The 12,625-nt window shown below is 42.6% G+C and overlaps 1 protein-coding gene across 2 annotated transcripts; it reads right to left on the bottom strand.

Moving 5' to 3' along the window:
• Positions 1–511: 511 nt before the first annotated feature.
• MTERF2 (mitochondrial transcription termination factor 2) lies at positions 512–10,133 on the bottom strand. 2 transcript variants are annotated; one of them, XM_019728434.2, is made up of 3 exons: positions 9,941–10,133; positions 3,779–3,871; positions 512–1,937 (listed from the first exon to the last, which is right to left on the bottom strand). In XM_019728434.2, the coding sequence occupies exon 3, from the start codon at positions 1,877–1,879 to the stop codon at positions 722–724; it is 1,158 nt and encodes a 385-aa protein (XP_019583993.1). In that variant the 5' UTR covers positions 1,880–1,937; positions 3,779–3,871; positions 9,941–10,133; the 3' UTR covers positions 512–721. The 2 variants fall into 2 exon arrangements, with proteins under 2 accessions (XP_019583993.1, XP_019583992.1); XM_019728433.2 differs by lacking the exon at positions 3,779–3,871.
• Between the last annotated feature and the right edge of the window lie 2,492 nt (positions 10,134–12,625).

The following is a 12,625-nucleotide window of genomic DNA, read 5'->3' on the forward strand; positions in this document are numbered from 1 at the left end:
ATTTTTCTAGTCACAAGGTTTGAAAAGAATTCAGATCATAGTAAATCTGGGCTGTCACTTGGCAGCTGAGTGGCCTCTCTACGTTTGTTTCCTCATCTGTAAAATGGGGAAAGTAATGAATGCACATAAAAGCGTCTCATGAGAGAGAAAATGGTCAATTTTAAACAAACTGATCACACAAGTAAGCTCTAGTTATTCTTTTTGGATGAGTAATACTTGGTTCTCAAAGATATTCATTTATGCCAACCAGGAGATAAAAACAGCTTTCTCTAAAAATGTATTAGAAGTTTGCGGCTGTTTCACTTAACACTAAGCTACAGAATTTAGACCACAGTAGAGTGACGCTTCAGAGCTGGTGGTGAGTAAGAAGGCAGGGTCTGCATCCCAGATGAACTGTGCTGTATGAATAAAAACGTATCCTTACTTTGAATTACGGGAATACACTTGTCAGTTTCTTTCTCATACCAACGTGCCATTTAATAGTATAAGAGTTTAAAAAAATAGCTGAAGGTCAAAATTACCAACTTTATTTAAAATAAATGCAATTTACACCTTAAAATATAGCCAATGAGTTGGAGATCTTTTACTTAGAGTCAATTTACACATAACTCAGAAGCTAAGTAGGTTCCTAAAATTCCTAGTGCCTACAAAATGCCGGAATCATTTAAGTCTCTGCTCCTCAGTTTCTCTCTCACCGCCAGAAGGAGCATCGGTCAGCAACTTACTCTTCAACATTTAATGGTGCCACAGGGTTAAATAATGGCCTTCCTTTTTTGGCCTGAATTTTACCAAAGTTAGCTTCAAACTCTTTTTTTGTTCCACTTAGATTTGCTAGATGTCCATCCTTTATTCTGTAGCCTAAGGAATTCAGTTTTCTTATTCTGTACTGTACTATCTGCGGTGTTAATTCAAGAACCATTGGTGTCTCTCTTATCTGAGTTATAGAGATGCCTTCTTTTAATAATCCCTGAATTCTCTCTTCCAAAACGGGACCAGAATAATACAAAAGGGCAGGACATTTTAAAATTAATTGTTTCAGGTCAAGATCTGTACATTTAAAAGCCTTTTTAGAGAAGGAAATACTCTTCTGTATACTACTTGGGCAAAGTTGAAAAAGAAACCCTTTAAGTTTGGACAGAAGTTGGAGAATTTCAAAATTTGTGAAACCTTGCTCCTGGAGAAATTCTAGTGTTTCCTTTATAGCTGCAGGAGAATTTAACAAAATAAATGGGTTTTGGCTTAATAATTTTAGCAGCCAAACTTTCATGTTGGCCTCGGAGCCACCTAAATTTAGATAACTCTCTTGGAGAATCCTTATCATTTCCTTATTCTTCTCAATAGGATTATGAAAAATACTAGATGCAGTTGTCAAAAATCTGCTAATGACCACATTTTTGAGTCCCAATTCTTGAAAGAACTGAATGTTCAGCTTCTGGATTTCCTGGTGTTTAACAGTAAAGAAAGATTCGGGAAACTGTTCTATTAACTTGACTAACTCTTCTTTGCTTTTACAGACTGATTGCCAGAGTTCCCTCTGGGTGTCAACAGCGGTTGGACTGCAGACAATTGCTTCTGGGCAGCGTTCCAAAATATTGGCTACAGCAGTCTCATCAGCACCTACTTGTCGTAAAATATTTGCAATTTCTTCAACATAGGTTTCATCCTCCAAAAGTACCCATCCTTTTAATCTGCGAATTTTCCTGATGTCAACTGAAAATTTATAGAGCTTTTCCACTGTTCTTTGGTTTTCTTTGTTTGACTGATTATCAGTTGTATAGGGGAAGCATGATAAAAAAGGCTTGTATCTGGGAGCTAACAGCATCTCCCTGAAAGAACACAGTTTGCAAGGCTGGGATCTCATCAGCAACTTCCACAACATGCCTGCAATCCACTGGCTAATTCCCACCGTCCTGGGACTCAGAATGCACTCATGGCGCCTGTAAGAAAGAAGACACAGGTTTAAACACAGGGCTGCTCACTTTTAGAATACAAATGCAAATCTGAGATATAAACAGTAAGCATGGAAATAACATGGATTTAAATTCAACGGGAAAGTTATTTGTGTAATAGTAAAGATATCGTCTTAAATAATCTATAAAGTAATTCTACCTCTTCCCAACTTAGAAAACATGGTCTATTTGAGCTTTGCAACAACTTTGTGAAGCAGTTATTTCTATTTTTCATTTCTGCAAGACCACAAAATATTCAAAGATTCATAGACCTCAGATGTTATTTTGACACCAATTCCTCCTCCTACAACTCTCAATATGTTTCTCTTTAGGAGACATATATTACTTACATACACACACAGTTGTTTTTTCAATGTGTATTTTCAAAGTGATGTTTAGCTGAAGCAAATACTTAAGAAACGGGGGTCATCTCTAGTTCTATAAACATTTTTGCTGAATAACTATTACCCAAAAATAAGTCAGTTTATTTAAAATGAATCAATAAATGTATGCTTGTTTTATGAGAATTATGCAAAAACCCTTTTTGTAAATCCAGAATTAAATCTTAGCCAGGTAAAATGAGAAATGCCATGTGACTGCCCCAGTAGAGCCCTGGGAAATCATGTTAGCTGTGGAATGGGGGACCACACTTTTAGAACAGTCTAACCAGTTGTCCCCACTGGACAGCTTGACTTTAGGTACCTAGAGATGGCTACACTGTGCTTGATGCATTGTAACCTTTGGCATCATGGTAACGAAAACATGCCTAATTTGTTGTTTTAACTTTTCATACCCAAAAATTAAGTGTCTCAGCCCTGACACAAAAGCGTGTAGTACTGAGCTAATTCTATTTAGCTAACATTTTAGCAGCATTCCCTTATTATCTGTAGGTCTGAAGGAAAGCCGAAAAAAGCCATTTCCCATCCCAGCCCTAATAATGCCCTTGCCATACATGCCAAGGGCTCTTCACTCTCAAGCTTGTCCTAACTAATCCAGAGGAATGATTATTCTCTAAGGAAAAATAACAAGTAACAATGTTCTCATTTTGGTTCGCTAGTTGTAATAACAGCTCACTGTGAGTGCCTATGATGTCCAAAATAATTATAGGCATAGCCTTTTACTTCTAGTGGTTCAACCAGAGCTTTCTTCAGATAATTTCTAACGCCAGTTTCCTCAATTCCCTAATAGCCAAGATGTAAATATCAAAGTATTTTTAAAAATTTCTGAGATCACCATGGATTTTAACTGGAAGAAGGAGGTACAAGAGGAAGGGCAGATCTAGGCTGGAGCTCCACACCCCACTGTTCAAGGGACCCCACAAGCTCGGGCCTCACATCTGTACCACATGCTGGAAGGAGTGTGGGCTCTGCAGGAAAACTGCCCACGCCCAGTCCTGGCTCTAATTTATGGGGTCACCTTGGGAAAATGACTTAGCCTCAGATGAAACAAGTAAACAAGTAGTGATTAAAATACTGCATCACAGTAAATGTTAATAAGTATTAGTTCCATTACTAGGAAACATCTGGAGCTAAAATTCTTGTAGTAATATGACTTTAAATTATATTTTAGACAGAAGTACATTATTTACAAAGAGTAACTGAAAATTGTACTTTAAATGCTTTGGCTGTCCAAAATAACTACTTATAAAAGCAATACATTCTTCAGTTTTTTCCTGTTTCTCATCCTCTTTATTATACTTTTTGAATACATAAAACTGCCTTATACATGAGAGTTAGATTCTAAACTCAGCCCAGGAAGTGAAAATTGCAAAAACTCAGAATTTTCCTTGAACATCTCTTAAGCAGGCACCACACTGGATACCAACGTACCATCTGCCAATAAGTCCAGTGTAGCCAGGGGTTCCTCCAGGGTTGGCACGGATCCCAGTGTCTGGCGAAGCACCAGATGAAGTAGCTGCCTTACTGTGAGGGTTACGTTATAAAAAATGACAGATCATTCAATATTAGAACCACACTGACCACGGCAAGACGCTCCTGCACAGTGAGATGAAGGGAAAAGCAGGCTGTCTCCTGTTTCCTGCTTACTCCAGGTGAATGAACTACCATGTGGGCAGGTGAGTTGTCTGAACAGTTAAAGTTGTCTGTCTTACTCTCACTCTCTGATAACAGTTGACTGCAAAGGTGAAAAGTACAAATGTTGTGACTCTGAATCAACACCCATTATATATGAGGTGTGATCAAAAAATACGGTGAATGTTAAAAAAAAATATTACAGCAAAAGACACATTGCCATTAACCCCCCTCAAGTACTCCTCCTTGCTTCAAACACATTTATCCCATAGTTCTTTCCACTTTCTGAAGCAGTTCTGGAAGTCCTCTTTCGTGTCTTTAGTTGTGCTGTTGTAGCTGCCTCAGTGTCCTGAATCACTTCAAAACGTGTACTTTCCTGGTCATTTTGACTTTGGGGAAGAGCCAGGAGTCACCCAGGGCCAAATTCGGTGGATAAGGTGGATAAGGACACACCGTAATGTTTTTATTTGACTGACATTGCCGTACCAGAAGTGATGTGTGACACAGAGCGTTGTCATGATGGAGGATGAAACCGTTTGTCCATTTCATGTTAATGTGTTGTTCATGATCCATGATTTACGGCACACTTTAAAACACATCTTCTCAAATGTAGCTCACACCCGACTGACTACAGGGAACACGTTGAAACTTGTCACACACTGTTACTAAGGTTTGACGCACCGCCTCCAGTACTGAAGATCCTGCCTTTCTGTTGGATGGCACTCGGCAGCAGCATTCACCGTATTTTTTTTTATCGCATCTCGCATACAATTTATTCCTTTATTTTATCCACTGTAAGTATCTAACCTTGGTATCAAAAACACTCTAGATATTTACAATGAGTGCATGATATAAAGGATGGATGGGCTATAATTTTGTAATTCATTTCCTAGTATCGAGCATTTGGGCTATTTGGAATTTTTTGCTATATGCTGAATATCTGTCCACATTTCGTATTTTTTTTCCTTTAGAATGAATTCCTAGGAGAATTACTGAAGAAGAGATGTGTGAACATTTGAAAATTTAAGTTGTTAACTTACTATCCGGAAAAACTATTTCAACTGACATTCTCACAAACAGTATGAGTTTGTGAGATTCTCGCAATAGTTTTAATTTTGTGAAAAATGAACACAACAGTAATTTACCTTCATTTTCTTTTATTATTCGTGAGGCTGAGCTTTTCTTAATTATTTTGACCATCTTTATTTACTTTAGTGAATTAACTATTCCTGCCTTTTGCCTTTTTTCCCCTTCCTCCTCCCCCCTCTCCCAAACTCTGGTTTCCCAACTCCGGTTCAAGCCGTTTTCTCAGTCTAGTTGTGCAGGACGCAGCTCCATGGCCCATGTTATTATTATGAGCCTTATGCTCCACCCCACTCGCCATCTGTTGGTCGGCTGCTCACAGCCGGCAGCAGCCGCTGGCCACTCATGGTAGCCCAGCTCCAGGTCAAGCCGTTGTTCACAATCTTAGCTGTAGAGGGTGCAGCTCACTGGCCCATGTGGGAATCGAACCTGTGACCTTGGCATTAGGAGCATAGCACTCCAACCACCTGAGCCACCGGGCCGCCGGGCGCCCACCGCCCCTACCTTTTGCCTTTTTAAACAACAATCTTTCTGCTTTTTAGATAATGACTTGTATATAAACTCTTTATATGTTAAATAACCATCTTCTCGTTTTTATAACTACTTTCTCCAGTTTTAGCATACGAAAGTGGTTTGTTTTTTGTTTTTTTAGTAGTTTAAGGTATGCATAACATAAAATTTACCACTTCAAGCATTTTTAAGTGAAATATTCAATGGCATCAAGTAAATTCACAATGTTGTACAACCACTACCACTATTTCCAGACTTTTTCATCATCCCAAACACAAACTTTGTATCCATTAAATAATTTCCCACTCTTTGTCTCCTCTCAGCTCGGCCCCAGTAACCACTGTTGTACTTTCTGCCTCTATGAATTTGTTTGTTCTTGATACTTCATGTAAGTAGAATCATACAATATTTGTCCTGTTATGTCTGGCTTATTTAACTTAGCATAATGTCTTCAAGGTTCATACATAGTATTGCCAAGTGTCAGAACAAAATAGTTAATTTTTTTTTTAAAGATTTTATTGGGGAAGGGGAACAGGACTTTATTGGGGAGCAGTGTGTACTTCCAGGACGTTTTCAAATCAAGTTCTTGCCCTTTCCGAATCTTAGTTGTGGAGGGCAAAGCTCAGCTCCAGCTTCAGTTGCCGTAGTCGAACCAGCAACCCTGTGGTTGAGAGGACGAGCCCCAACCAACTGAGCCATCCGTGAACTCAATGGCATCTCAGCTCAAGATCCCATGTTCAATCTTAGTTGCAGGGGGCACAGCCCACCATCCCTTGCGGGAGTCGAACTGGCAACCTTGTGGTTGAGAGCCCGCACTCCAACCAACTGAGCCATCTGGCCACCTGGGAGCTGAGTGGCAGCTCATTGACTTCCTTCTAGTTGCGGAGGGAGCAGCTCGCTGGCCCATGTAGGAATCGAACCAGCAGCCCCGTTGCCCAGAGCTCGCGCTCTAACCAACTGAGCCGCCCATCCATCCCCAAGTGGTTAATTTTAAGCAGTCAAAGAGTGAGGGAAGTTTCCCTTTCCTTTGTGATTCCTACTGCTTTTAAAGCACCAGATGATTAGATACAAATTCATCCATATTTCCTTCTAAATTTTTGTTTGAATTTTAAAAGTTAGCTCCTTTAATTCATTTCTAACTTCTGATTGTGAACTGAGAATCTAAATAAAGTTTATCAAGTTTAGCTGTCTCCAAGCACCATTTTTGAACAACCCTTTCTTTCCCCATCATTTGTGATGGCTCCTTTATTATACATTAAATGTAGCTTCTGTTTCTAATTTGCTTCCACCCTTATTCCTCTATTGTTCCGCAATTCCCTGAATGAGCCAGGAGGCTATTTTCTAGCCTTGCTGCATTCTGGCCTTGGCTGCCTCTGCCAGACTATCCTGAAACAATCTCTGGTCAACTCACTCTTGCATAACCCCCACCAACTATGTCAAATCTTCTCAACTCAGACCTCCAGCTTCCCCGCAACCCCATCCCCAACTTCACTCTTAACCCATACCTTTACCTCTCACCTGTACATAAAAAGGAGAGTAACTCATCACACCAAACATAAGCCTTCTGCTAGCTCCCCTGCCCTGCACTTGCAACTTTCGTTATCCAGGGTAATCCCCGCTCCGGTGCTGATCCCGACACCTTGGGCCTGAGGTCCGTAGAGCCCTTCTTTCGTACGTATTCACTACGGCAGCTATATCCTCCTCTCTGAGCCTCCCACCCTCACCTCAATGGCTCTTCCTCCCACTGTTGCTCCAGCTAAAACCCCATTTTCTCTTCCCCTCAGTTAATTGTTGTGCATTTCCTCTCCTCCTACTGATATAGCTTCTAATACAGACAACTTCCATGTGATGCGAGCCAGTGAGTAGCTTTAGTTCCTCTCTCTTGACCTCCGCACTGTGCCCGTGAAATCTCTCTCATTTGCCTTCCATTGACTTCCCGTCCTCCCGGTGCTCCTCCTTCCTTCCTACATCTCTGACCTCCCTTTATCTGTCTCCTTCGCAGGCTCACCTTCAAGGCTCGGCTCTGGACTTTCTCCTTACCTCCCTTTCTCCCCAGAAATGCAGTCCTGTCCAGGGCTGCAGTTAATCCACTTGGGCATCTCTCCAGCTTCTTCTCAAAATGTGATCGTGTCACCTCCCTGCAATAAGCTTTTCAATGGCACTTTAAGAAAAGATGTAAAACAAAATAAAAATGCTCTACCGTGCAAGGCCTCTCTGTCTGGGCTCTGTCACCACCCAAATCCCCCGGTCCTCCTCTCCCTACACCAGCCACACCTGCTTCCTTTCAGTCCCTGGCGCTCTACCTGTCCCCACCAGAGGGTCTTTGAAGACTGAGGGCTGTTCCCCATGCCCAATGCACCTAACTCCTAGGTTAAGTGTCATTTTCCCAGGGACACTTCCCTTCTCTTCATGAATGAATGAAGCCTCTTGTCCCCACTACAGGCTCTCGTGGAACCATGGACCGCTCCTGTGTACCACCTGTCACTGCTGTGGCTATTCATGTGTTCTTTCTGTCTCACCCTCCATGAGGGAAGAGCTGGGTCACCACTGTGTTCCAATGAATTGCTTCCCTATCCTTCACCTGGCTGACATCGGTGACCCTAGGAGGCATTCCTAGGCAGGTGACCTGTGTGTGCTCCTCCATAGCACCCTGCTCTTGACCCCATCGTAGCACTATATTCCTATACATTTGTTAGTTATTCAACCAGTAGTTTTTTGGCTTTTTTTTTTTTTTTTTTAAGCTCACACAATGTGTCAGGCGTTATGCTAACACTAGCTTTTCTGCTAAATGTTTCTTCATATCTTTGGACTGCAGACCTATCAGAGGACCTGATGAGAGCCACATATTCTCTTTCGAAACAAAATCAATAACCACATTTTGCAGAAGATTTTAGCAGGATTCATGGATACCTTGCAGGCCAACTATGAACAAACAACCTGCAACTATATAGAAAGCACGTATTCACTACGGCAGCTGTATCCTCCTCTCTGAGCCTCCCACCCTCACCTCAATGGCTCTTCCTCCCACTGTTGGAGGGCAGGGTCTGGGTGCTCTTCTGCTTCATCCCCTGGATCCAGTAAAGAACTTGGTCCACAGAGGAACAAAATCAGTGTCTGTCAACTGAAACTGCATGAACCAAGTTCATGAGGCAACTTAATGTACGGGCTAAAACTGTGGGCTGCCTGGGCTTAATTCCTGGTCATTAGCTGTGCTGTGACTTGAGGAAGTCATTTCACCTCTCTCTGCCTCAGTTTGAGCACCAGAAAATGGGGACAGGCCATCCCAGTAGCTCAGGTGGTTGGAGCTCCATGCTTCTAACTCCAAAGGCTGCCAGTTCGATTCCCACGTGGGCCAGTGAGCTCTCAACCACAAGGCTGCCCTTTCCATTCATGGACTCCCACAAGGGATGGTGGGCTCCGCCCCCTGCAACTAAGATTGAACAGGGCACCTTGAGCTGAGCTGCATCCCGAATGGCTCAGTTGGTTGGAGCGGGTCCTCTCAACCACAGGGTTGCCGGCTCGACTCCCGCAGGCCTGCGCCCCCTGCAGCTAACAACGGCAACTGGACCTGGAGCTGAGCTGCGCCCTCCACAACTAAGATGGAAAGGACAACAACTTGACTTGGAAAAAAGTCCTGGAAGTGCACACTGTTCCCCAATAAAGTCCTGTTCCCCTTCCCCAATAAAATCTTTAAAAATAAAAATGGGGACAATATATCCTGGATGACTAAAGATTAAACAAGTTAATACCATAAATCAGAGTATTCAGAAAACTCAGTAAATCATCACAGCAACGCATTTTACAGATGAGAACACAGATGCAGGTAAAGTAACCTGCCCAAGGTTGCTCAGCTAATAATGAGCGGACCTTACTTTCAAACCCGACCGCTTGGCTCCAGAGAAGCTCTTAGCCCTGTGTCCTACAGACAGTAATACTCTTGGTAAATGTTTGTTAATTCACAGTGTGGGCTATTCTCTGACACTTCATGCTTCTTAGATATTTTTGAGAAGTGAAATCCACTTCTGTAATACGCATAACATTAACACCAGTAGTTTCAATTAAGTTCTACTTTTATACCATGTACGACCTACTGACAGTTTCAAATTAACCCCAATGTTTATAAGCAAGGAAAAGCGGAGGGCCAAGGAAGAGGAGCTCGGGGAGTCATCGAAATCCATCCAACCCTCCTGTGGGGCCTGAGCTTTTCCAGAGAAATTTCCAACCTGTGGTGCCCTGGCGTCCGCCCAGGCCAGGCAGGCGGAGCTGCGCGGTGGGCTGCGAGTGTGGTTTCGCCCTAGACCCCCGCCTCTTGGCTGCCGCCGAGTCGGTTACCACCACCCCCAGGGGCGGAGAAAGGGCGCGACTCACCTGTTGGCGTCCGCTCCTTGCAAAGTGCAGTGAGTCCCGGGTGCCTGGCTCCGTCCTTCCTCCCCCACCCGGCCGACGACTCCCGTGGCCAGTCGTCTTCCGAGGGCTGGGAACAAGGCCCAGGGTCCCGAGCGGCTGGCGAATTTCCCTCAGCAGGGCCCACCAGGTCACCCGCCCCTTTGCCCGCAGCCAATCAAAGCACGTAGACCCACGAGCACGCAGACGCACGCCCCCGCAGCCCCAACGCAGCCAATCAGGGCACAGGACACAGGCTACAGGCCCCGCCCGACGCCTGAGGACGCCGCAAGGCGGGGTGGGGCGGCAGAGGCGGGCCAGTGTGGGAATCCGCTTTGCGTGGAACGTCGGCTGGTGCCGGGGCAATTGTTGCCGCTGGCGTTTTCACACCCTTTCTTTCCCAGCATTTTGGAAAAGTTGGAGTTTCAGTCTCTTGGGGAATGTCACTAGCCCGTAAGAAGAAAAGGTAGAAATACAGGTAACTCAGAAACCGCTATATCTAATCTAGAGCCATTCAGAATTCCCCCAATAATTCAATAGGTAAAAAACTTATTTACGAAAGAGATGTAGTTTTTAAAAGCCCCAGACCCCTTGGGGCATACCTAGCCTTCTTGCTACTCTACTCACCCAGCAATCAGAGAATGTCTGATTCCCTCCTGCCACCTTCACCTAAATACTTGCCTTTTTTGATAACTGCTAAGTGGTTTACATGCCAATTATTGTGGTGCCAACTTCATAAATTAATTTCTCCTTAAAGCCAGGCTTAATGTCTGTCCCATTTATTCTCACATCCATCCAATCAACAAATATCTGTGGCATGCCTATTAAGTGTCATGCACGTGAAACTGCAATGAGAAGACAGCGCTGGACAAGACAATGGGGAATAAAGTACATTTCCTGTTCTGGTGGAGTTTACATTCTAGTGGAGGACGGAGTCATTACCAACCAATAACATGATTAATCGCAACTAGAGTTAAATGTTTCTAAAGACAGGCTGCCCTGACCCTGCCTACTTGTCCTACGCTGGTGTATGGAGTTGGAGTCGGGAGAGCAGTGATGTTTCCGAGGCTGGAAGTCCCTCCGTTAGTATTTCCGTAGCACTGTGCCCTGCTAACAGCCTTCACACACACACTACTGTGATTCCTCTCACCTTGAAAACTCCCTGTGGATGCTGACGAATTTATTTTCCAATGAACAATGCTTAGCACCGGGTAGGGACTCGGGAAATGCTAATTACAACTTGACTTCAGCCTTAGTACCCAATTTGGGCTCAAGTAGGCTTTGTTGAGAGGGACACTTGCACTTTTATTCCAGAGAGTAGCAGCAAGGATCCTGGCTCCTTGTCTCAAGATCAACTTTTATCTCCAGGATATTCTGGAACTGAGTAATAAAGGTATGAGTAGGAGAGTGCCTGCCTGTTCAGTAACCTTTTTCTCTCTAGTTATCCTTATATGAAAACCTAATTATTCATGGTTTTATCGAAAGCTTTTTTCTGAACTACAAGGACTCAGGGTCCAGACTAACAAAATGTTTCACATGCATTTAGGAAGGATACAGAGAGGAAAAGTTAAGAAATGTAAACTAGGGCCTTAGAACTGCATGCTGCAACCACTGGTCAGGAGGGAGGGAGCAGAGACATGCACTAGGGTGCTGGCAGCCTCTACAAGGGCTCCGGTAACTGTGTGAGGAATGATAATACATATAACTCTTTGAATTGTAATCAAAACTTGAAACTGACCAACTTAGCTCTGCCAACTGTATTATGTTACCCAAAGCCTTTTTCATCCTACATATTTAAATAGTGCATTTCTAGGATCATAAAACCAGAAAAGAAACAAAAACACTTGAAGATATGGGGGTAAGAACACAGTATCATGCGTATTATCTATAAGAAAATGACAAAATGTTTGAAATTGTGGGAAGATCCTGAAGTTTATAGTATGTAAAAGATGCATTAAAAATAAGACTGTCATCAGTCTTTTATGTCCCAAAGTTACTAATTTAAGTGAATGTGAAAAACATAAGGACTTTGCATAGGTTCATTCAAAAGCTTGGTTCCCTCGATGCAATTTTTTCAAGTAGTAGGAGTTCAATAAGTATTTGCTGAATGAATAAAAGGTCTTGAATCCCTCCCAGCAGGGTTTTTAGAATACTAACCCAGCTAGTTAGAGGAAGAACACTGTATTCAAACAAAGTTCATTTGCTCTGTTGGAGCACATTGATTGATACCTCTCTTTCCCTTTCAGTGATTATTGTCACAATTTAGGCCAAACTGAAAAAGCTTTCCCCCCAAAAAAAACCCCTAAAAAATAAAACAAAATCCCCTTACACATCAGTGTAAAATAGCAGTGCCTATGTTGAAATAGTGTTCTTTTACTAAAATATTTATGTATTTTCATTAAAACAATTTTTTATTCCCTTGAATGGTGATGGTAAATACCAGATCTAGGAATTATCAATTCTGTACAGTGCAATCAGGTCCAACCAGTAAGATGTGGCATATAGATGCCATGAAGAACTAAAATATTACTCCTTAGTAACAGTGGTGAAAGAAGATAAGGCACATCTTTTGTTTTCTTTTCTCAGTAATGGAACTTATTGATCAGTATTAATTCATTATCCTGGATACGTTAAAAAATGCTTATCATCTAAAAATATATTGTAGCTTCT

The sequence above is a fragment of the Rhinolophus sinicus genome, linkage group LG02, assembly GCF_036562045.2.
Source record: "Rhinolophus sinicus isolate RSC01 linkage group LG02, ASM3656204v1, whole genome shotgun sequence".
NCBI lineage: Eukaryota > Metazoa > Chordata > Mammalia > Chiroptera > Rhinolophidae > Rhinolophus > Rhinolophus sinicus.

What these genes read in the sequence shown, in the direction of transcription:
- MTERF2 (XM_019728433.2), bottom strand. Translation starts at nt 1,879, where the DNA reads ATGTTGTGGAAGTTGCTGATGAGATCCCAGCCTTGCAAACTGTGTTCT.